At 44.3% G+C, this 26444-nt stretch overlaps 2 protein-coding genes across 2 annotated transcripts; one reads left to right on the top strand and one right to left on the bottom strand.

Annotated features, from left to right (window-relative positions):
- Window positions 1-1209: 1209 nt before the first annotated feature.
- LOC309546324 (uncharacterized protein) lies at window positions 1210-22739 on the bottom strand. Its single transcript, XM_082245936.1, has 2 exons — window positions 22713-22739; window positions 1210-2421 (listed from the first exon to the last, which is right to left on the bottom strand). The coding sequence occupies exon 2, from the start codon at window positions 2396-2398 to the stop codon at window positions 1271-1273; it is 1128 nt and encodes a 375-aa protein (XP_082102062.1). The 5' UTR covers window positions 2399-2421; window positions 22713-22739; the 3' UTR covers window positions 1210-1270.
- LOC309548322 (uncharacterized protein) lies at window positions 11379-13667 on the top strand (the record flags this gene model as incomplete). Its single annotated transcript, XM_082248261.1, has 2 exons — window positions 11379-11948; window positions 13599-13667. 2 exons carry the CDS (start codon window positions 11379-11381, stop codon window positions 13665-13667), a joined length of 639 nt encoding a protein of 212 aa, XP_082104387.1.
- Window positions 22740-26444: the final 3705 nt, after the last annotated feature.

Below are 26444 nucleotides of genomic sequence, written 5' to 3'. Positions count from 1 at the left end.
GGAGAAAATAAGAATGTACTAATTTTACATATACAGACGCTAGTCAGGGCCGTCTTTAACACAGGGCAAAAGGGGCAGCTGCCCTGGGCCCAGTGATTGTTGTGGGGCCCAAAGCAACAGCCCCTTGAGCCCACACTGCCTGCAAATAGGTATTAAGTGGATTTTAGAGGGCCCAAGAAAATATTTGCCCAGGGTCCAATCAATATGAAAGACAGCCCTGACGCTAGTCATAGTAATAGTAATACTAGGCCAATTCTCCCTGCTGGAGTTCTCTATACTTCCCCAACCACAGCTGTGATAATAATAGTAGTCTCATTCTTCCTGCTGCCACAAACCAGAAAGCAAGCTACTCACTAGGGGGGGGGGGACCTCTGGGTGAGTCTAGGATGGAAAAGGACCTGGGGGTACTGGTAGACAACAGGCTTGGCAGTGGCATGCAATGCCAAGCCGCTGCAAGCAAAGCCAACAGAATACTGGGATGTACAAAAAAGGGGATTCACTCCAGAAATAAAGAGATTATTCTCCCTCTCTACAAGACTCTGGTCCGGCCACATCTGGAGTATTCTGTCCAGTTCTGGGCACCGGTCCTCAGGAAGGATGTGCTGGAACTGGAAAGAGTCCAGAGAAGGGCAACAAAAATAATTAGGGGAATGGAGGACATCAGCTATGAGGAAAGACTAGAAGCACTGAACCTATTCTCTCTGGAGAAGAGACGACTGAGGGGGGATATGATATCAATGTACAAATACTGTACTGGCGACCCTAGCATAAGGAACAAACTATTCAGAGAAAGGGAATACAATAAGACACGTGGCCACTCACTAAAACTAGAGGAAAGGCGGTTTAACCTTAAAATACGTAGGGGGTTCTTCACTGTAAGAGCGGTAAGGATGTGGAATTCTCTTCCGCAAACAGTCGTATCAGCAGGGAGCATTGATAGTTTCAAAAATCTATTAGATGGGCACCTTAAAGACCACAACATACAGGGGTATACAATGTACAACATACAGGGGTATACAATGTACAACATACAGGGGTATACAATGTACAACATACAGGGGTATACAATGTACAGTTAACAGCAAACACACACACACACATCATAGGTTGAACTGGATGGACTGATGTCTTTTTTCAACCTCACTAACTATGTAACTTGTAGAGTTAAAAGAAAAGATGTGAGGACTTAACCCCTCGCCCTCACTTTTTCTAAATCCCCACCTCCAACCAAAACTGAAATAAGCTTTTGGACAGATTTAATATATATTACTCAGCCAAATATACAAACAGTGCCAGCCGCCATGCGGTGCTTATACTCATAGAGGACATAGGAGGCTTGGGGGAAATTTCCTGCCATATCAAGTTTCCCCGGCACAGTATGAATGGTGGCTCCTTTGTCCAGACCAGCCTTCAGTTTCTTCAGCATGCGCTCAGCCAGGTACTGCTTGGCATAGCTGGGATCGGCCTCAATGTTGGCGTAGATGTCAGGTGGTGGGTTCGGGAGTTTCCACTCCAGTTCTCCAATGAGCTGATTGATCTTCCCCTTGTCTAGAGAGACGGGGCTCTCGCTGTAGCTCAGGACCACCTGAGTGCCGCATTCCCCACTTACTGAGATATAGTTCCCATGGACCAGGACCCCAACTGCTTTTTTGGTTTGTGGGTGGGAGACCATTACTGCCCAGCGCAGCCAATCATAATTCTTCTCCATCAGTTTGAGTATGGCAGTGGCTTTTTCATCATCAGGCAAGGCCTCATTTAGTGGTAGGTACTTCTCTACGTCTTCTTGGGCTTGGGACTTGAAGTAGGAGGCACAGTCTCTGGAAGTGTCCTCCATTCTTTTATAAAGAGCGGCCATTTTGTCTGTCCATCTGCCCATCATGAGCTGGGTATCCCGCCCGGTCAGGGAACCATGGACAAAAAGGCACAGGAGACCTGTAGCTAGGACAAAGTTGACCTGCTGGCAGAAGGCAATCATCTGCCAGCGACGTGGGTGGTTGTCTCGTATCACCTGCTGCAGGAGGGTAACCTGTTCTGCCAGCACAGAGATGCCCAGGAGGCGGTTATAGAGAGCATTGAGCTGGCGGTCAATCTTGTAATCAGTTACGTATTGCAGGAAGACCTCCTTTTCTTTGTCTTTGTACGGTTTCCCTGCCCTGACCACTGTAGCCAGCTGTTGGTACACCACCGTGATGCTATCTTCACATTTGGTGACATCGGAGTCTCTCATTAGCCCCTTGCCTGCAGCCAGCTGTCGGTCAATGGACTCGAGGGTCTTCTTGACAAACTCTATTTCATCGGCGGTGGCAGTTTCATTGATCTGAGCAATGAGTCCCAAGACCACTGAGTTCACTGACTGGAGGAAGCCCACTGACTCCCATGCCTTTGCAAAGACCGCCATCAGAGAAGCACAGTGTGTGGAATCTGTATGGGAAGAAGACAAAGAGAGTAATCAAACTCCAATTCAGCGATGTCTAAAGCCATTTAGGGTCCCTCCACATCTGTTTTTGTGCATTGAGGCGCATTGCATTAATGCATCCCATTCATTCTGAACAAGCTGTCAACACACTTCAACGTTTGAAAAGCTGCCCCTTTGTGCACCACAACACATAGCATGCATTATCTATTGTAAATTTTCATTGGGGTGAAATTTTAAAATATTTGCCCCATGTAGGGGTCCTGCTTTAAGCTGGGATGTCCCTAACTAAATTTTGTTGATTGGTTCTGCCTGCTAGTGTTCTCCAGTAGATAGACTGAGAAGTTATAATGTGTTTGTCACAAGTTAGCCTCCCTTCACATGTGGTGTTTGGGCTTCTCTGTTTCCTATGGGCGTCGCCTGCTCCACTGTGGGTTATATCCTGTTCCTGTCAATTACTTCCTGGGTCACCTCCCTGTTTGCTTCCCTATATATACACATGCTCAGTGCACTGTTCCTTGCTTAAGCAACTTCGCTGTTCTCTGAGCTCCCATCCATGTATCCCTTGGCTATTGTATCTGATCTCCTGTGTACCGTCCCGGCTTTGTTTCTACGTCTACGTTTGTCTGCTGCCTGTCCTGACCTCGGCTTGTCTCTCGGATCTCCTTATAGTCTCCTGTTTACCCTGCACACGCCAGCGGTCTCCACATTCTCAGCTGGGCCTACCTGGGGGCCGCGACCTGGTTCCAGTCTGCTGCAAGTCCATCCCCACCATCAGGGGCCCTGGTGAAGAAGCAGGCTGGGGCTTAGACTCCGCGCCCTGGGGAATCCTGAGCTGGGGATCTATAAGGGCTCACTACCACAGACCCGTTGACAGTATTTGGTTATGGATATTTATTCTGCCTTGACCAATCACTGGGGGAGGAAGAGAATGTCTGTGCAGAAGGTTCTTCCAATCCTTGTCTCCCAGCCTTTGGCTGGTGGAGAAACCAAGAGTCGGAAAAAATTCTGTTATATTACCTACCAGACTGGTCCTAACCAATCCAAGCTGGCCAGCGGCAGAGGCCTAAAGAGTTTGAAACCGACCTGTGGAAGAGGCCTAAGAATCCGGAATGCAGCCGTATGTCTATGTTTACAGAATCTAAGCTGATTTATGGCAGAAGCCTTAACAATCTAAAGCTAAACCTTTAGCAGAAGTCAAGACCACCTACAGAATCTAAGCTGGCCTGTGATAGAGAATTGTAATGAGAACTGAAGCCACCTATCTGGCCTACAGAATCTAAGATGGGCTGTGGCAAAGACCTAAAGATTTTAAAGCTGACCTGTGGTAGAGGGCTAAGCAACTGGAATTAAGCCACCCATCTGGGCATACAGAATCTAAGTTGAGCTAGGGCAGAGGCCTAAAGAAGCTCAAGGTCACCTGTGCATACCTCCCAAATGTCCCTGATTTGGAACAAAGTCCCTCTGTCCCTCTTCCCTCCTCATTTGTCTCTCGTTTTGGTCTGATCAATATAGTTATATAGAAAAATCAATATTTATCTATCAGCAAGTGTTTTGCAGTGCTAAACATTTCATACAGCTTCTAAATTGCTGCATTTGTAAATTCCAAAAGCCAATATAAAGGAATAGTAGTGGTAAAAAAGCACTTGTGGGTTTAACCAGTCTTTTTTTTTCTTTTTGTACAATTCTCCTTTAAGGGAGCATGGCAGGGGGTGTGTCCTATCACTACCTACTTTTGCTAATAGGCATCCCTTATTCCCATTTCAAAAAATTGGGAGGTATGCCTTTGGTAGAGACCTAAGAAACTGGAATGTAGCCACCCATCTGGGCCTTTACAATCTAAGCTGCACTGTGGCAGAGGCCTAAAGAACCTAAAGCTGACCTGTGGCAGAGGTCTAATCTACAGAATTGAAGCTGGCCTTAGGTAGAGACCTAAGAAACTGGAATGTAGCCACCCATCTGGGTCTTCAGAATTTAAGTTGTGCTGTGACAGAGGCCTAAAGAGCCTAAAACTGACCTGTGGTAGAGGCCTAAGTAACTGGAATGTAGCCACCCATCTGGGTCTTCAGAATTTAAGTTGTGCTGTGACAGAGGCCTAAAGAGCCTAAAACTGACCTGTGGTAGAGGCCTAAGTAACTGGAATGTAGACACCCATCTGGGTCTTCAGAATCTAAGCTGAGCTGTGGCAGAGACCTAAAGAACCTAAAGCTGACCTGTGGTAGAGGCCTAAAAAAACTAAATGTAGCCACCCATCTGGGTCTTCAGAATTTAAGTTGTGCTTTGGCAGAGGCCTAAAGAGCCTAAAACTGACCTGTGGTAGAGGCCTAAGAAACTGGAATGTAGCCATCCATCTGGGCCTTTACAATCTAAGCTGCGCAGTGGCAGAGGCCTAAAGAACCTAAAGCTGACCTGTGGCAGAGGTCTAATCTACAGAATTGAAGCTGGCCTTAGGTAGAGACCTAAGAAACTGGAATGTAGCCACCCATCTGGGTCTTCAGAATTTAAGTTGTGCTGTGGCAGAGGCCTACAGAGCCTAAAACTGACCAGTTGTAGAGGCCTAAGTAACTGGAATGTAGACACCCATCTGGGTCTTCAGAATCTAAGCTGAGCTGTGGCAGAGGCCTAAAGAACCTAAAGCTGACCTGTGGTAGAGGCCTAAAAAAACTAAATGTAGCCACCCATCTGGGTCTTCAGAATCTAAGCTAACTTATAGTAAAGTCCTAAAGAATCTAAGGCTGACCTGTGGCAGAGGTCAAAAGAATCTACAGCGCTTAAGCTTGCCTGTGGTAAAGGCATAAAAACTGTAATGTAGCTGCCTCTCTTGGCCTACAAAATCTAAGCTGACCTATTGGAGAGGTCTAAAGAACCTAAAGCTGATCCATGGCAGAGGCTTAAGAAACTGGAATGAGACAGCCCATTTAGGTCTTCAGAATCTAAACTAATTTATCGTCCTAAAGAAGCTAAAGCTGACCTTTCTCAATGGCCAATGGAACCTACATAATCTAAGCTGCTCAGTGACAGTGGCCTAGGAAACTGGAAGATAGTTCCTGTCTTGGTGTAAATGAGTCTTGGAGAGTTCTTCTGTGTAGAGGCATTTTCGCTGCTGTTTTGGGTATCAACCAACCGTAGACCCAAAGGCAAAAAGAAGGTTGAAGGTACTGAAGTCTGCCTGTCTTTAGCTGTTAATGGGTTGGTGTGTTGTTGGGGGCAGCTTTAGGGCCACCATTTGGAAGGCCAGCTGCTGATGCAGGGGTAGGGCTGCACCCATGTATTACCATAACACACAATTGTGAGGCCGGTCATGAAGCCTAATGTAAGCAGTGATAAAAATACAGAAATTGCTCCATGTCCCACACCCAATGGGTGCTGGTCCTGTATTGTATGTGATGAAGAAGGAGTGCACACCCACATTTTAATGCTGGAGAGAAGGTGACTGGACCATCAGCCTACGTGAGACCACAAAGTAAAATATTACTTATTGCTGGGGGTAGGGGTACTGTTTTAATTATTTTATCACTGCCCTGAATTAGGCTTTAAAGTAATAACAGTAGGCAGCACAACATGTCTGCTGTTTTCTTACGTGGAACTCTCTCCTAAATGTGCCCCTCTGCAACGTTTCACTTTGGTACCAGTGACCAACTTTCACTAACATCAGGGTTAATCCCCACAAGTGCCATCACCCTGTCCAATTAAAGTGCCCTTGAAAAACATCAATACAATATGGGGCAATCAATTCAAAGCGAAAGGATGGATTTCTAGAGCGTTCCATGACCTAAAGACCAATCTTTTATCTCCCGTGACCTTACACCTAAACCTGGACTGGAATAGCTTACCCTGATTTCACTGCACTGTGAGCTTCTAATAATGTGCTTTAGAATCTGCAGCAAGTGAGATAGAACCTGCATCTTTTCCTGGCTGAAAGAGGAAACATTTAATAATATTAGACTATTTTCTCTACAGGTCGGATGCTCTTCATTCAAAAGTATAGCATGAATCAGGACAACACCACATTGTGGACACTAGATGAAGCTGACGATTAGGAATGATCGAACGGTTCGGGTCGACCATCGGTTCGACCCGTACATTGACTGTTCGAAATTCGGCCGAATTTCAAACTTTTTGCTGAAAAAGTTCGGAATTCAGCAACCAGAACCGACCAAAATGCAATGGGACAGGAACTGGGCTTTAAAAGCCCGTGATTGGACCAGAACCATCAGTAAAAAGCCAATTGAGGGGGCAGGAGGATGCTAGGAATGTGATTGGAGTGACTAGGGGGTCCAGAGGCCAATTAGTAGTGAATAAGCCCCCCAGTATATAACATAGCCCCTCCAAATCTCTAGCATTGTAATACAGGGACGTGGAAGAGAGTGGAAGCAGTTCTGTTACTCCTGCTTCAAAGTGTCATTTAGCAATTATTAGTGTGAGGAAAGGGATATCTAGTGTAGTTAGGGGACTATTTTCCACTATAGTTAGATTTAATAATCTAGTTTCTGTAGGGAAAGTGTTAAGTGTCAGGGGACCGTAGTGTAGTGTAGGGTTAACTGACTCTGACTGCTATGGCAGGGTGACCAAACCCTTCCATGTCAGGGTGACCGCCATAGAAAAAAGATTGTTTCTATTAGAATTGCAATAGAGCAGGATAGTGGCTTCGCCCCTGTCACACCCGGCTTTTTGTTGCAGGCGTTTTATTGGGCTTTTTTGTGGACGTGTTTGGAGGCAGGCATGACATCAGAACTTCTGTGTAGGGGTATATATACACACACACATGTATGTATATATACACATACACATATATAGATGTGAAAGTAGCAGAACCCTATGCCTGCGCTAATGAAATAATTACCAGGCATAGGACTACGCTCCTATCACACCTATATGTGTGTATGTGTATAAATACATATAAGTGTGTGTGTATATATACCCCTATGCAGAAGTTCAGATGTTATGCCTGCCTCCAAAGACGCCCAAAAAATGCCCAAAAAAAACGCCTGCAACAACACACCTGGGCGTTTTTGTAGCAGGCGTTTTTTTGGGCATTTTTTGGGCGTCTTTGGAGGCAGGCATAACATCAGAACTTCTGTGTAGGGGTATATACACACACACACACATGTATGTATATATACACATATATAGGTGTGAAAGTAGCAGAACCCTATGCCTGTGCTAATGAAATAATTAACAGGCATAGGACTTCGCTCCTATCACACCTATATGTGTGTATGTGTATAAATACATATAAGTGTGTGTGTATATATACCCCTATACAGAAGTTCAGATGTCATGCCTGCCTCCAAAGACGCCCAAAAAATGCCCAAAAAAACGCCTGCTACAAAAACGCCCAGGTGTGTTGTTGCAAGCTTTTTTTTGGGCATTTTTTGGGTGTCTTTGGAGGCAGGCATAACATCTGAACTTCTGTATAGGGGTATATATACACACACACTTATATGTATTTATACACATACACAGATATAGGTGTGATAGGAGCGAAGTCCTATGCCTGTTAATTATTTCAATAGCGCAGGCATAGGGTTCTGCTACTTTCACACATATATATGTGTATGTGTATATATACATACATGTGTATGTGTATATATACCTCTACACAGAAGTTCAGATGTCATGCTTGCCTCCAAACACGTTCACAAAAAAGCCCTATAAACGCCTGCAACAAAAAGCCGGGTGTGAAAATAGCAAAGCCACTATCCTGCTCTACTGCAATTCTAATACAAATGATCTTCTTTTCTGGTTCTGGACATGCTACAGAGCTGAAACTTCACAGATACACCTTTTAGACCCCCCAGACACTAAGTGCCGGTTCACACTGATGCGCTTGCGATTGTAATGCGAATTTGCGGTGCGAGTTTACCTTGCGTTTTTCCATAGTACAGCGCGATTGCAATGCGAATCGCATTGCGTATAATCATGTTAATTAGCTCAGGTGCGATTTTTGCTCCAGCCAATCCAAATGAAATGGGTGTTAACTTCCGGTTGACTTCCTGGTCTTTATGAGGAGAGTACACCGTGGAGTGTGAGCTGTGGTTTTGTTTGGAGATTACGTTGTGGAGAGTGTGCTGTATTTTGGTGTATTGCCACTATGTTTCATTTGCCTTTGGTCATGGCAGCAGTTGCTACTGCCACTGCTGCAGTCTTGATCAATAAGGACAGGAGGAGGAGGAGGATGAGGATGATGATGATGAGAAGACGAAGGTATTGGGTTCATCCCATAATTTCAAACAGGGAAGAGAGAGGTCAGTTCAATGTCCTCTATCATGATCTCCGGCAACATGAAGAGAAGTTTTTCAACTATACTCGGATGTCCGTTAATAGGTTAGTATGTGAGAGGGAGTCTCTCCTTCTTCTTCTCTCTTTTTGCTGCTTCCCTCTATATCTCTTTTTTCCCCATCTCTCTTTTTCCTCTCTCTCTGTTTTCACCTATATCTACCCAGTGCTGTATCTTGGCCTAGGCCAACAAGGCCCAGGCCTAGGGCGGCACTTTGCAGGGGGGGCAGCAAAAATCGGCATCCTGCACGAAAAAAAAAACAGCCTCCTCCTGGCACGAAAAGGGTCCCACCGGCTTGCACTACACTTTTTGTATAGTGCCAGTCTTATGTGGTGAATTGGGCCGGAGGGCAGGGTCCAGGAGGCAAATCAGTCTGGTACCCCCATAAAGCGGTCCTACTGCTACCTACCAGTATGATAATACCGGCCGGTCAGGACATTCGGATAGACCGCAGGCCGCCGACCACACTTAATACAACTGGCCCGATGGCTGCCAATGCTAATAAGTGTTGCACTGCAGCCAAATGCTCCACCTACTCTCCTCTGCCCCCAGGCACTGATGGGCACTCATATGCTGCACTGATGGGCACTAATAGGCTGTACTGATGGGCACTAATATGCTGCTTTGATGGCCACTGATGAGGCAGCAATGGTGGGTACTGATAAACTGCACTGATGGGCACTAATGAGGCTGCACTGGTAAGGCAGCACTGATATGCTGCAATGAGGAGGCTGCAATGATGGGCACTGATGAGGCTGAACTTATGGGAACTGATGAGGCTACACTGAGACTGTGGTTGTGGTCTGTGGTTTACAGATGACAGGGCGGGTCATAAACAGGAAGGGGTGTGGCCTTTACAGGAAGGGGTGGGTCATATTTAAATTAGGGGGTGCACAAGTTTAGTCAGGCCTAGGGCAGCACAAAACCTAAATACGCCACTGTATCTACCCCCGAATCATTCCTGAAGCTCCCCACGCCCCCCTTTTGCTTGCCACTTACGTGTGTTGTGTTTTTTTTTAGTTTTGACGAATTACTTGGGCTGCTCTTTTCACGTTTGGAGCGTCAGAACACCACCTTCCGGAATAGTGTTGTGCCTGCTGAAAGATTGCTTGTTACATTACGGTAAGTGTGATATATTTTGTGAAAAGTCATGTATTTTTTTTCTCCATAGTTAGCAATACAGTGAATGCAGACAGATATGATGGCAAAGTTGACTTCAAAAAAAGTTTTTATTTTTTTTTTATTTTGTTGCATGTAACAAGAACAAAGGAACAAAATCCATAAACATTAGGTCAAAAAAGACAACTTAGGTCAACGTGGCAATACAGTGGCAAGTGTACTATAGATCCAAAAAATTTGGTGAACTCTCCAGATCAAGTGGTGTTGAAGAGCCTGAGGGTGTATGATCCAAGGTGTTGGGATATAGCCATGGCACAAGCGGGGATGGAGTTCTATGTGACGGTCCACTTGGGGGCCTATATTGTGGATAGGGTGGAGGTATTTTTGGGGAAAATGCACTAGATTGTGATGGTGGTGGTGGTGGTCTGCTGGAGGGGGGGAAATGGGAAGAAGTGGAGACATCCGGTGTTCTAGTGTGGGGGGGGATTACAGAGGGAATTGGGGAAGGAATAGGATATGGGATTTGGGATCTAGGGGTCTCATGGATGCTCCGATATTGGTCAAAACTTGACGGATAAGGGTTTGTTGGAATGGCAGAATGACTGGGTGTGAAATGAGGGGACCATGGAGTGTCTTGCGGTAACTGTTGTGGTACAGAGAACGAATGTATACAGTTTTGTACCGCCATTCTCATGTCGAAATACCTTTCAGACGGGACCTCTTTGAGAAGAGGCACCAAGCTATGAGCAAATAATGTGTGAGGACATTTATGTGCATCTAGTTGCTGGCTGATGCCTGACATAATGTCCACTAAGTGCTTTGTCTGCTCGTCTTCCGCCTCAGCAGTTGCCCTGCTGACTCTCCTCCTGTGGGATGTAGAGCCTCGACTTTGAGGCCTGGTGGAAGGCGTGGAAACGTCCGTTTCCTCAAACTCCTGTTCTGGTTCTTGAGCGGATCCTGACTCATCCAAACTCTGTGACTCAACGTTAGGAATATTTGAACTACTATTCGAACATGCAAATGCGACGCCTTCTTCCTCATCAACTTGAGCTGCATGCTCCTCCTCCTCCCCTTCCTCCTGCACATTCTCCACCTCCTCCCAACTTGCTTGTGTGCTGCAATGACAAACATGAAACAACTTTTCATCATCCGCTCAAATATATAATTTGAATGATAGGTGGGGATTGGAAGGTGAGGGGGTTGGGGGTGGGGTGAAGAGGGAGGGGGAAGGAAGGATGGGTTAATAGTGAAAGAGAATTTGACAATAAACTTACTTCCGCATTTCTAGAATGCTTAGGGGGGGCACCGGATCCACTTCTCGCCTCACGTTCTAGTCTCTTGTACCTTTGCAGGGTATCCTTGAGGCTACGCCATCTTGTTCGTATTAGTAATTCTGTAAGAGAAAAACATGACTAATAATAACTTTCTGTTTTTTATTTCAGGTACCTTGGAACTGGTAATTCTTTTGCAAGCCTGCATTACGAGTTCAAATTGGGGAAATCCACTGTGAGCACAATTGTTCGTGATACCTGTATTGCCATCTGGGAGGTCCTAAGAGATGTGGTGATGGGAAAACCAACCAAAGAGGAGTGGATCTCTGTAGCTGATCTTTTTTGGCAACGCTGCAACTTCCCTAACTGTGTCGGTGCTATAGATGGCAAGCACATTAGGATTGTGAGACCAGTTGGTAGCGGCACCAAATATTTCAATTACAAAAAATATTTTTCTTTGGTTTTGCTGGCAGTGGCGGATGCAAACTACTTATTCACCTACATAGATGTTGGTTCATATGGGAGCAGTTCCGACTCCAGTATTTTTTCCCACTCCAGTTTTGGAAAAATGCTGCGTGAAAAAAGCCTGGACCTCCCACATGAAAGACCACTGCCTGGAACATCTCAGCAAAGCCTCCCATTTGTTTTTGTTGGTGATGAGGCTTTTGCACTTTCGGAACACCTGCTTCGCCCGTATGCTAATCGCTCACTGACTGTTGAAAAGAGAGTGTTTAACTACAGGCTCACAAGAGCGCGCAGAGTTGTGGAGTGCAGTTTTGGTATTCTGGCAAATAAGTGGCGCTTTCTACACACGCCACTGACTCTAACCACGGATAACGCCATAATTGCCGTCAAAGCTGCCTGTGTACTCCACAACTTTGTTAGATCGCGAGATGGATACCTCTTCGAGGACTCCCTGATGGATGATATGGAAGGCGCAGAGTGGATCCACACCAGGGGAAACTACAGAGGGGCCAACATCAGGGAGAATTTCACTGACTACTTTATGAGTCCTGCTGGTCAAGTGCCATGGCAGCTTGATTCCATACAATAAAGAGTATTAATTAATTTTTACTGTACTTTGTTTCAATAAATACACTATTGTTCAAATGTTCAACATTGCGTAATGCATTTCTTTTCGTCTGTGGTTACATACTGAGCATGCATTGTCTTCCACAGGGCCCCCCATAGATCCCCATTTAAAACTTGGCCCCCCCACATAGATCCCCATTTAAAACTTGGCCCCCCCACATAGATCCCCTTAAAACATGGCCCCCCCACATAGATCCCCTTAAAACATGGCCCCCCCACATAGATCCCCATTTAAAACTTGGCCCCCCCACATAGATCCCCATTTAAAACTTGGCCCCCCCACATAGATCCCCTTAAAACATGGCCCCCCCATAGGAGAATATATACACATACCTTTCTTTTTGCGCTCTTGAGTTGTGAATCCACTCCAGTCCTCATACAGGCTTGCACAAATTTCTTCCCACCCTCTTTTCTTCATAGCGTTGTTTTTGTACTCTGCAGTACGGCTGTCCCATATATATGGCCTGGAACGGACAAGCCTGATCAGCTCCTCATTGTCGATCCCAACACGTTTGGGTGCCATGTTGTTTGTTGATGAAGATGTTTGTGGATGTCACATGCAGGCTCGGGACAGGAAATAGGGGGGTGTAGCTGTCGGGACAAACTATACACATATTCGCACATATCTGAACTGTACATGCGAGTTCAGAGCGATTTACATTGATGTCTATGGAGACTAAATTCGCAACGCAGCACTGTAAACTCGCACAAGACCCTTTTTTTCATCGCATCACATTCGCATCTAGATCGCAACGCATAGATGTGAACGACCGTCACGAATGCAATGTATTTTTTAAGTGCATGCGATTGGAGACTTTTTAGAACGCAACGCATTCGCAGTACAAGCGCATCAGTGTGAACCGGCACTTAATCCAAAGAAATCTCATTTTTTTTTTTTTCAATAATTTTTTCAATAATTGGCTCTCTATCAAAAATGAAAATTTTTAAGAACTTTTTTTTGTGTGATTAATAGTCCCTGGGGCATGACCCAGAACCCTAGGCACTTTTTAGGGGCATTTATTGGGTTTTAGGGCTTCAAAATTGTGTTTTTTGATTACAGAAGTTCGGGTCCCATTGATTTCAATGGGGTTCTGAAATCCGGGCCGAACTTTCGGGAAGTTCGGGTGTTCTGGTCGAACCGAACTTTTCAAAAGTTCGATCATCCCTACTGACGATCAAAGGAAATAAATACTTCTTATGATCATCAGCTCCATCTAGTGACCATAATGTGGTATTGAGTCACTTTATTTAGTGAGAATTATTAACATTCCATTCGGTGAGAAAGAATGAATAACATTCCATCTGGAGAGAAAATGGCCTAATAACATTCGATTTTACACAGAAAAAAGGCACATGCAGTTTCACTGGACAAGTAGCTCTACAAATGTCTTAAATAAGTTTTTCTATTTAATTTTATTCTCAGCAATCTTTTGATAGGCAGACTGTTAGTAGAGCTAGGGAACACAATTCTGTGTATGAAATACAGCTGTAAATATGGAACAGCAAGCAAAAAAAAAGCAATAAAAAAATAGTTCTCAGGTAATGTTACAGCGTCTCTAAGAGTGACCTCTCTAAGAGTGACCTGTTGGTTTCACTAGGTATTGTGTGTTATATAACAGGAAAGGAAATAATGTGTCATCTTAGTGTTCCTGTGACCTCCACCTGACCAGGAAATTCCCGTTATAAAATTAGTGCATTGTATGGAATTCTCAACATATGTCCCACATACAGTACATCTCACCTGTACAGAACATACAGCACATCTCACCTATACAGAACATACAGTAAATCTCACCTGTACAGAACATACAGCCCATCTCACCTGTACAGAGCATACAGCACATCTCACCTGTACAGAACATACAGCACATCTCACCTGTACAGAACATACAGCACATCTCATCTGTACAGAGCATACAGCACATCTCACCTGTACAGAGCATACAGCACATCTCACCTGTACAGAACATACAGCACATCTCACCTGTACAGAGCATACAGCACATCTCACCTGTACAGGACATACAGTAAATCTCACCTGTACAGGACATACAGTAAATCTCACCTGTACAGGACATACAGTACATCTCACCTGTACAGAACATACAGTACATCTCACCTGTACAGAGCATACAGTACATCTCACCTGTACAGAACATACAGTACATCTCACCTGTACAGAACATACAGTACATCTCACCTGTACAGAGCATACAGCACATCTCACCTGTACAGATCATACAGCACATCTCACCTGTACAGAACATACAGTACATCTTACCTGTACAGAGCATACAGTACATCTTACCTGTACAGAACATACAGTACATCTCACCTGTACAGAACATACAGTACATCTCACCTGTACAGAACATACAGTACATCTCATCTGTACAGAACATACAGTACATCTCACCTGTACAGAACATACAGCACATCTCACCTGTACAGAACATACAGCACATCTCACCTGTACAGAGCATACAGCACATCTCACCTGTACAGAGCATACAGTACATCTCACCTGTACAGAACATACAGCACATCTCACCTGTACAGAACATACAGCACATCTCACCTGTACAGAGCATACAGTACATCTCACCTGTACAGAACATACAGCACATCTCACCTGTACAGAACATACAGCACATCTCACCTGTACAGAGCATACAGCACATCTCACCTGTACAGAGCATACAGTACATCTCACCTGTATGGAGCATACAGCACATCTCACCTGTACGGAGCATACAGCACATCTCACCTAGACAGAACATACAGCACATCTCACCTAGACAGAACATACAGCACATCTCACCTGTACAGAGCATACAGCACATGTCACCTGTACAGGACATACAGTAAATCTCACCTGTACAGAACATACAGCACATCTCATCTGTAAAGAACATACAGCACATCTTACCTGTACAGAGCATACAGTACATCTCACCTGTACAGAACATACAGAACATCTCACCTGTACAGAACATACAGCACATCTCACCTGTACAGAGCATACAGTACATCTCACCTGTACAAAGCATACAGCACATCTCACCTGTACAGAACATACAGTACATCTCACCTGTACAGAACATACAGTACATCTCATCTCACCTGTACAGAACATACAGTACATCTCACCTGTACAGAGCATACAGTACATCTCACCTGTACAGAGCATACAGTACATTTCACCTGTAAATAACATACAGTACATCTCACCTGTATGGAGCATACAGCACATCTCACCTGTACGGAGCATATAGCACATCTCACCTAGACAGAACATACAGCACATCTCACCTGTACAGAGCATACAGCACATGTCACCTGTACAGGACATACAGTAAATCTCACCTGTACAGAGCATATAGTACATCTCACCTGTAAAGAACACACAGTACATCTCACCTGTACGGAGCATACAGCACATCTCACCTGTACAAAGCATACAGCACATCTCACCTGTACAGATCATACAGCACATCTCACCTGTACAGATCATACAGTACATCTTACCTGTACAGAACATACAGTACATCTCACCTGTACAGAACATACAGCACATCTCACCTGTACAGAACATACAGCACATCTCACCTGTACAGAACATACAGTACATCTCACCTGTACAGAACATACAGTACGTCTCACCTGTACAGAGCATACAGTACATCTTACCTGTACAGAACATACAGTACATCTCACCTGTACAGAACATACAGCACATCTCACCTGTACAGAGCATACAGCACATCTCACCTGTACAGATCATACAGCACATCTCACCTGTACAGAGCATACAGTACATCTTACCTGTACAGAACATACAGTACATCTCACCTGTACAGAACATACAGCACATCTCACCTGTACAGAACATACAGCACATCTCACCTGTACAGAGCATACAGCACATCTCACCTGTACAGAGCATACAGTACATCTCACCTGTACAGATCATACAGCACATCTCACCTGTACAGAGCATACAGTACATCTTACCTGTACAGAACATACAGTACATCTCACCTGTACAGAACATACAGCACATCTCACCTGTACAGAACATACAGCACATCTCACCTGTACAGAACATACAGCACATCTCACCTGTACAGAGCATACAGCACATCTCACCTGTACAGAGCATACAGTACATCTCACCTGTATGGAGCATACAGCACATCTCACCTGTACGGAGCATACAGCACATCTCACCTAGACAGAACATACAGCACATCTCACCTAGACAGAACATACAGCACATCTCACCTGTACAGAGCATACAGCACATGTCACCTGTACAGGACATACAGTAAATCTCACCTGTACAGAACATACAGCACATCTCATCTGTAAAGAACATACAGCACATCTTACCTGTACAGAGCATACAGTACATCTCACCTGTACAGAACATACAGAACATCTCACCTGTACAGAACATACAGCACATCTCACCTGTACAGAGCATACAGTACATCTCACCTGTACAAAGCATACAGCACATCTCACCTGTACAGAACATACAGTACATCTCATCTGTACAGAACATACAGTACATCTCACCTGTACAGAACATACAGTACATCTCACCTGTACAGAGCATACAGTACATCTCACCTGTACAGAGCATACAGTACATCTCACCTGTACAGAACATACAGTACATCTCACCTGTACAGAGCATACAGCACATCTCACCTTTACAGATCATACAGCACATCTCACCTGTACAGAACATACAGTACATCTTACCTGTACAGAGCATACAGTACATCTTACCTGTACAGAACATACAGTACATCTCACCTGTACAGAACATACAGTACATCTCACCTGTACAGAACATACAGTACATCTCATCTGTACAGAACATACAGTACATCTCACCTGTACAGAACATACAGCACATCTCACCTGTACAGAACATACAGCACATCTCACCTGTACAGAGCATACAGCACATCTCACCTGTACAGAGCATACAGTACATCTCACCTGTACAGAACATACAGCACATCTCACCTGTACAGAACATACAGCACATCTCACCTGTACAGAGCATACAGTACATCTCACCTGTACAGAACATACAGCACATCTCACCTGTACAGAACATACAGCACATCTCACCTGTACAGAGCATACAGCACATCTCACCTGTACAGAGCATACAGTACATCTCACCTGTATGGAGCATACAGCACATCTCACCTGTACGGAGCATACAGCACATCTCACCTAGACAGAACATACAGCACATCTCACCTAGACAGAACATACAGCACATCTCACCTGTACAGAGCATACAGCACATGTCACCTGTACAGGACATACAGTAAATCTCACCTGTACAGAACATACAGCACATCTCATCTGTAAAGAACATACAGCACATCTTACCTGTACAGAGCATACAGTACATCTCACCTGTACAGAACATACAGAACATCTCACCTGTACAGAACATACAGCACATCTCACCTGTACAGAGCATACAGTACATCTCACCTGTACAAAGCATACAGCACATCTCACCTGTACAGAACATACAGTACATCTCACCTGTACAGAACATACAGTACATCTCATCTCACCTGTACAGAACATACAGTACATCTCACCTGTACAGAGCATACAGTACATCTCACCTGTACAGAGCATACAGTACATTTCACCTGTAAATAACATACAGTACATCTCACCTGTATGGAGCATACAGCACATCTCACCTGTACGGAGCATATAGCACATCTCACCTAGACAGAACATACAGCACATCTCACCTGTACAGAGCATACAGCACATGTCACCTGTACAGGACATACAGTAAATCTCACCTGTACAGAGCATATAGTACATCTCACCTGTAAAGAACACACAGTACATCTCACCTGTACGGAGCATACAGCACATCTCACCTGTACAGATCATACAGCACATCTCACCTGTACAGATCATACAGTACATCTTACCTGTACAGAACATACAGTACATCTCACCTGTACAGAACATACAGCACATCTCACCTGTACAGAACATACAGCACATCTCACCTGTACAGAACATACAGTACATCTCACCTGTACAGAACATACAGTACGTCTCACCTGTACAGAGCATACAGTACATCTTACCTGTACAGAACATACAGTACATCTCACCTGTACAGAACATACAGCACATCTCACCTGTACAGAGCATACAGCACATCTCACCTGTACAGATCATACAGCACATCTCACCTGTACAGAGCATACAGTACATCTTACCTGTACAGAACATACAGTACATCTCACCTGTACAGAACATACAGCACATCTCACCTGTACAGAACATACAGCACATCTCACCTGTACAGAGCATACAGCACATCTCACCTGTACAGAGCATACAGTACATCTCACCTGTACAGATCATACAGCACATCTCACCTGTACAGAGCATACAGTACATCTTACCTGTACAGAACATACAGTACATCTCACCTGTACAGAACATACAGCACATCTCACCTGTACAGAACATACAGCACATCTCACCTGTACAGAACATACAGCACATCTCACCTGTACAGAGCATACAGCACATCTCACCTGTACAGAGCATACAGTACATCTCACCTGTATGGAGCATACAGCACATCTCACCTGTACGGAGCATACAGCACATCTCACCTAGACAGAACATACAGCACATCTCACCTAGACAGAACATACAGCACATCTCACCTGTACAGAGCATACAGCACATGTCACCTGTACAGGACATACAGTAAATCTCACCTGTACAGAACATACAGCACATCTCATCTGTAAAGAACATACAGCACATCTTACCTGTACAGAGCATACAGTACATCTCACCTGTACAGAACATACAGAACATCTCACCTGTACAGAACATACAGCACATCTCACCTGTACAGAGCATACAGTACATCTCACCTGTACAAAGCATACAGCACATCTCACCTGTACAGAACATACAGTACATCTCATCTGTACAGAACATACAGTACATCTCACCTGTACAGAACATACAGTACATCTCACCTGTACAGAGCATACAGTACATCTCACCTGTACAGAGCATACAGTACATTTCACCTGTAAATAACATACAGTACATCTCACCTGTATGGAGCATACAGCACATCTCACCTGTACGGAGCATATAGCACATCTCACCTAGACAGAACATACAGTACATCTCACCTGTACGGAGCATACAGCACATGTCACCTGTACGGAGCATATAGCACATCTCACCTAGACAGAACATACAGCACATCTCACCTGTACAGAGCATACAGCACATGTCACCTGTACAGGACATACAGTAAATCTCACCTGTACAGAGCATATAGTACATCTCACCTGTAAAGAACACACAGTACATCTCACCTGTACGGAGCATACAGCACATCTCACCTGTACAAAGCATACAGCACATCTCACCTGTACAGATCATACAGCACATCTCACCTGTACAGATCATACAGTACATCTTACCTGTACAGAACATACAGTACATCTCACCTGTACAGAACATACAGCACATCTCACCTGTACAGAACATACAGTACGTCTCACCTGTACAGAGCATACAGTACATCTTACCTGTACAGAACATACAGTACATCTCACCTGTACAGAACATACAGCACATCTCACCTGTACAGAACATACAGTACGTCTCACCTGTACAGAGCATACAGTACATTTCAGCTGTATAGAGCATACAGCACATCTCACCTGTACAAAACATATAGTACATCTCATCTCACCTCTAGAGAACATACAGCACATCTCACCTGTACAGAAGATATAGTACATTTCACCTGTACAGAGCATACAGTACATTTCCCCTGTACAGAACAAACAGTACATCTCACCTGTACAGAGCATACAGTACATTTCACCTGTACAGAACATACAGTGCATCTCACCTGTACAGAGCATATAGTACATCTCACCTGTACAGAACATACAGTGCATCTCACCTGTACAGAAAATACAGCACATCTCACCTGTACAGGACATACAGTACATCTCACCTGTACAGAATATACAGTACATCTCACCTGTACAGAGCATACAGCACATCTCACCTCTACAGAACATGCAGGACATCTCATCTAACCTCTAGAGAACATACAGCACATCTCACCTGTACAGAACATACAGTACATCTCATCTCACCTGTACAGAACATACAGTACATCTCACCTGTACAGAGCATACAGCACATCTCACCTGTACAGAGCATACAGTACATCTCACCTGTACAGAAGATATAGTACATTTCACCTGTACAGAGCATACAGCACATTTCACCTGTACAGAACATACAGCACATCTCACCTGTACAGAGCACACAGTACATATCACCTGTACAGAACACACAGTACATCTCACCTGTACAGAGCATACAGTACATTTCACCTGTAGAGAGTATACAGTACATCTCACCTGTACAGAACATACAGTATATCTCAACTGTACAGAGCATATAGTACATTTCACCTGTACAGAGCATACAGTACATTTCACCTGTAGAGAACATACAGTACAACTCACCTGTACAGAACATATAGTACATCTCACCTGTACAGAGCATATAGTACATTTCACCTGTACGGAGCATACAGTGCATATCTCCTGTACAGAACATACAGTACGTCTCACCTGTACAGAGCATATAGTACATTTCACCTGTACAGAGCATACAGTACATTTCACCTGTACAGAGCATACAGCACATCTCACCTGTACAGACCGCTCAATACATGCGACCACATCAAAAATACTTTGAATGCTTCAATGTTCTCTGTACAGCCCTATGGTATATGTCAGAGCTTTTTAAAAGTAAAATAAAAATAGAGTGTGACTGTGGGGGGATATTAGAGTGTAAGCTCCTCTGGTACAGAGACTGATGTGACTGGCTCAGTGTTCTCTGTACAGCACTGCGGTATATGTCAGAGTGATATAAATATATAATAATAATAGTGTGTGACTGTGGGGGAATATTAGAGTGTAAGCTCCTCTGGTACAGACACTGCTGTGACAGGCTCAGTGTTTTCTGTACAAGACTGAGGTATATGTCAGAGCTATATAAATGTATAATAATAGTGTGTGACAGTGGGGGACATTAGAGTGTAAGCTCCTCTGGTACAGAGACTGATGTGACTGGCTCAATGATCTCTGTACAGCACTGCGGTATATGTCAGAGCTATATACAGTAAATGTATAATAATAATAGTGTGTGACTGTGGGGGGACATTAGAGTGTAAGCTCCTCCGGTAAAGATACTGATGTGACTGGCTCAGTGTTTTCTGTACAAGACTGAGGTATATGTCAGAGCTATATACACGTATAATAATATTGTGTGACTGTGGGGGGACATTAGAGTGTAAGCTCCTCTGGTACAGAGACTGATGTGACAGGCTCAGTGTTCTCTGTACAGCACTGGGGTATATGTCAGAGCTATATAAATGTATAATAATAATAGTGTGTGACTGTGGGGGGACATTAGAGTGTAAGCTCCTCTGGTACAGAGACTGATGTGACTGGCTCAGTGTTCTCTGTACAGTGCTGCTGTATATGTCAGAGCTATATAAATGTATAATAATAGTGTGTGACAGTGGGGGACATTAGAGTGTAAGCTCCTCCGGTACAGAGACTGATGTGACTGGCTCAGTGTTTTCTGTACAAGACTGAGGTATATGTCAGAGCTATATACACGTATAATAATATTGTGTGACTGTGGGGGAGGGGACATTAGAGTGTAAGCTCCTCTGGTACAGAGACTGATGTGATTGGCTCAGTGTTCTCTGTACAGCACTGCGGTATATGTCAGAGCTATAAAAATGTATAATAATAATAGTGTGTGACTGTGGGGGGACATTAGAGTGTAAGCTCTTCTGGTGCAGAGACTGAGTTGACTGGCTCAATGTTCTCTGTACAGCACTGCGGTATATGTCAGAGCTATAAAAATGTATAATAATAATAGTGTGTGACTGTGGGGGGACATTAGAGTGTAAGCTCTTATGGTGCAGAGACTGATGTGACTGTGGGGGGACATTAGAGTGTAAGCTCCTCTGGTGCAGAGACTGATGTGACTGGCTCAATGTTCTCTGTACAGCACTGCGGTATATGTCAGGGCTTTTATTTTATGTTATATCTTTTTGTTATGGTACATACATTGTATGTATCCATGTAATCACAAACATAATACAAATAGTATTACACGGCCTTAATGATAATAATTCCATTTATTCCCACACCCCTCAGTGGTATATTACAACATATTTCTATTATCTCCTCGTTCTCCCGGTTCTATAGAATAATGTCACATACTGACATATCATATACATTCTACATCTCCAATCACACATCCCCTGTCCCCATTCCTATAAAGTCTTTTAACATTCTGCGAGTAAAGTCTGATTACTATATTATACAAATTATTATATCTATGATATAGTATTACATTGTTACATGCATTCTACACTTTGTACCTGTATTGTAGGAGGTCTGTCCTCTCTTCTGTCACTTGTTCTATGTTCTGATTGACTCTTATCTGGATCTTATCAGAGCTCTGTATCACGTGAACAGCCACAAATAATAGCCCAGTGCTCCAATTGGTCATGGTGGCCCTGGGGACACACATTGTTCAGCTAATGGCGAGGACACTACAAAGTCACAGGAAATGGGACTTTCCTTGTCACGCTCTTATATGGGTCCTTCTCTCTGTGAAGGTCCACTTCCAGTGTACAGGATGTATGCACATTGACCCGTCCCTTGACATGTTCAATCCAGACTTCTCTTCAGGCTATAATGATGATACAAGATAGCCAGTAAACTTAGAAAAATATGTTTTGGATCGAAAGTTTAAGAACTGGGTCTATGCAACATGAGGATGTCACTGACCATTAGCACCTTATGTTGGTGAAATGTTGTATGGCCAAGTGAACAGGACCAGACTAAGAGATATCCTGCAGGCTCCTAAATATTGGACTGAGCGTTGAGTTAACAGACACATACTTAGAACACTTGGAACTTTACCTTGGCCTGCCAAGGGTCTAAATCAGGGGTGGGGAACCTACGGCCTGGGGGCCGTATGCGGCCCTCTAAGTCATTTGGTCCGGCCCCCCGTGCAGCTGAGTCTGTGTCTCTCAGCTGATCTGTCAGAACGGAGCCGATGCTTCCTGTATAGTTCCGGCTATGTTCTGACAGTCTGAGTGAGTCACAGGCGAAGTGTTATCAAATGCACTCCGACTGTGACCAATACATGAAACATCATCTCTTCCTCCAGCGCGGCGCTGCTGCTAACCAGCATTTTGCGCCAGCAGCACACACAGCAGTACCAGCCAGATCCAGCAGTACCAGCCAGAGCCAGCAGTACCAGCCAGAGCCATCAGTACCAGCCAGAACCAGCAGTACCAGTCAGAGCCAGCAGTACCAGCCAGAGCCAGCAGTATCAGCCAGAGCCAGCAGTACTCACAGCAGTACCAGTCAGAAGCAGCAGTATCAGCCGGAACCAGCAGTACCCACAGCACAGTACCAGCCAGCAGTACCAGCCTGAGCCAGCAGTACCAGCCAGCAGTACCTACAGCACAGTACCAGCATGAGTCAGCAGTACCCACAGCAGTACCAGCCAGCAGTAACCACAGCACAGTAAAAGCCAGCAGTACCAGCCTGAGCCAGCAGTACCCACAGCAGTACCAGCCAGCTATACCCACCAGCAGTACCCGCCAGCAGTTCTTTTCAAAACTTACCACCACTAAGAGTCGACTGCGCTCCAGACTGACAGACGCAAACCTGGAAAATCAGTTGCGAGTAGCAACATCATTAATACCAGCTAACATCACACACCTCACCAAAGAGAAGCCATTGCAGCCATCACATTAGGGGTGAGTTAGTTAAATGTTTAAACCAAATATAACAGACACATTTTTAAGTTGATAATATTGTATGGCCCCCGAATGATTTTATAAATACCCAAATGGCCCTTGGCAGAAAAAAGGTTCCCCACCCCTGGTCTAAATGTACATTAGGCATCATAGGCATAGGATAACAGAGGGATGGAGACCCATCTGGATTCATATTTACCCTTTCCTTGACATGTTTAATCCAGACTTTTTTTTAGGCCAAGGCGATGATACAGGATAGCCAGTAAAAAAAATTAAAAAAATATGTTTTGTATGAAACATTTGAGAACTGGGTCCATCCACCATGGTGATCTCACCGACCACCACCACTGTGTGTAGGTGGAATGTTGAATGGCCAAGTGACCCTTGGAGCAATGTAAAACAGATAGGACCAGACTATGAGAGATCCTGCAGGCAGGTAGAAGAAAACAGTAAGATGGTGATCCATCTGGATGCACATTGACCCTTCCCCTGACACGTTTAGCCCACCCGAACCTCCATTCAGGCTGGGATTATAATACAAGATAGCCAGTAATAAAATTGGGAAAAAAATATGTTTTCGATGAAAAATTTGAGAACTCATCGACTGTCGCTACCATGTGCTGGTATAATGTTTCTACCACCAAATGACCCTTAGAGCAATGCAAAACAGACAGGACCAGGGTATGAGAGATCCTGCAGGCCTCTGAGTTTTGGGTTGAGTGTTGAGTTAACAGACACAGACTTAGAACTCTTGGGACTATACTCTTACCTGCCAAGGGTCTTCATAGGCATAAGGTAACAGTAAAGTCTTCAGAACAATAATTTCATAAACACGAATACTTACCGTATATCAGTCAACTGTGCATGTTCATTCTCCGGGCAGATGTCCCTAATGTTGGTCATATCCCAAGGCAAGAATGGTGATCACCATCTTGGATCATTGATTTTTTACCCTATTGTGTTAGGCCTGACTATGTATAGAAAAGTCAGTGATGTTATTTCAGAACAATATGATTGTTTCCCAATTATTTGATGTGGGTACCTGGCCATCATGTCTCTAAACATACCTGGTTGTCTTTATGGGTCTTGGAATATACAGTTTGCTATGTATTTGGTGAGGAATTTTCCATTTTCCCAACAGCCTGATGGCATATGAATAGGAAATAAATTGCAACGAACAAGGATGAAAAAGAAGAAAAAACAAAGCTGAAGAGCCATGTGTATGCTGTCATGATGTTCCTCATCAAATACTTACCATACCCTAATTTTCCTTTCCTGACTTACAGTATCTCACAAAAGTGAGTACACCCCTCACATTTTCGTAAATATTTTATTCTATCTTTTCATGTGACATCACTGAAGAAATGACACTTTGCTACAATGTAAAGTAGTGAGTGTACAGCTTGTATAACAATGTAAATTTGCTGACCCCTCAAAATAACTCGACACACAGCCATAAATGTCTAAACCGCTGCCAACAAAAGTGAGTACACCCCTAAGTGAAAATGTCCAAATTGGGCCCAGAGTGTCAATATTATTTTCCAGCACTGCCTTAACCCTCTTGGGCATGGAGTTCACCAGAGCTTCACAGGTTGCCACTGGAGTCCTCTTCCACTCCTCCATGATGACATCACAGACCTGGTGGATGTTAGAGACCTTGTGCTCCTCCACCTTCCGTTTGAGGATGCCCCACAGATGTTCAATAGGTTTTAGGTCTGTTGACATGCTTGGCCAGTCCATCACCTTTACCCTCAGCTTCTTTAGCAAGGCAGTGCTGGTCTTGGAGGTGTGTTTGGGAATGTTATCGTGTTGGAATACTGCCCTGCGGCCCAGTCTCTGAAGGGAGGGGATCATGCTCTGCTTCAGTATGTCACAGTACATGTTGGCATTCATGGTTCCCTCAATGAACTGTAACTCCCCAGTGCCAGCAGCACTCATGCAGCCCCAGACCATGACACTCCCACCACCATGCTTGACTGTAGGTAAGACACACATGTCTTTGTACTCCTCACCTGGTTGCCGCCACACACGCTTGACACCATCTGAACCAAATAAGTTTATCTTGGTCTCATCAGACCACAGGACATGGTTCCAGTAATCCATGTCTTTAGTCTGCTTGTCTTCAGCAAACTGTTTGCAGGTTTTCTTGTGCATCATCTTTAGAAGAGGCTTCCTTCTGGGACGACAGCCATGTAGACCAATTTGATGCAGTGTGCGGCGTATGGTCTGAGTACTGACAGGCTGCCCCCCCCCTTCAACCTCTGCAGCAATGCTTTCAGCACTCATACGTCTATTTCCCAAAGACAATCTCTGGATATGACGCTGAGCCGTGCACTC

Source organism: Pelophylax lessonae, assembly GCF_965119305.1.
Source record: "Pelophylax lessonae genome assembly, chromosome: 2".
NCBI lineage: Eukaryota > Metazoa > Chordata > Amphibia > Anura > Ranidae > Pelophylax > Pelophylax lessonae.
Note: the sequence above shows the minus strand (reverse complement) of the source record. Positions and strands in the feature narration are given on the sequence as shown.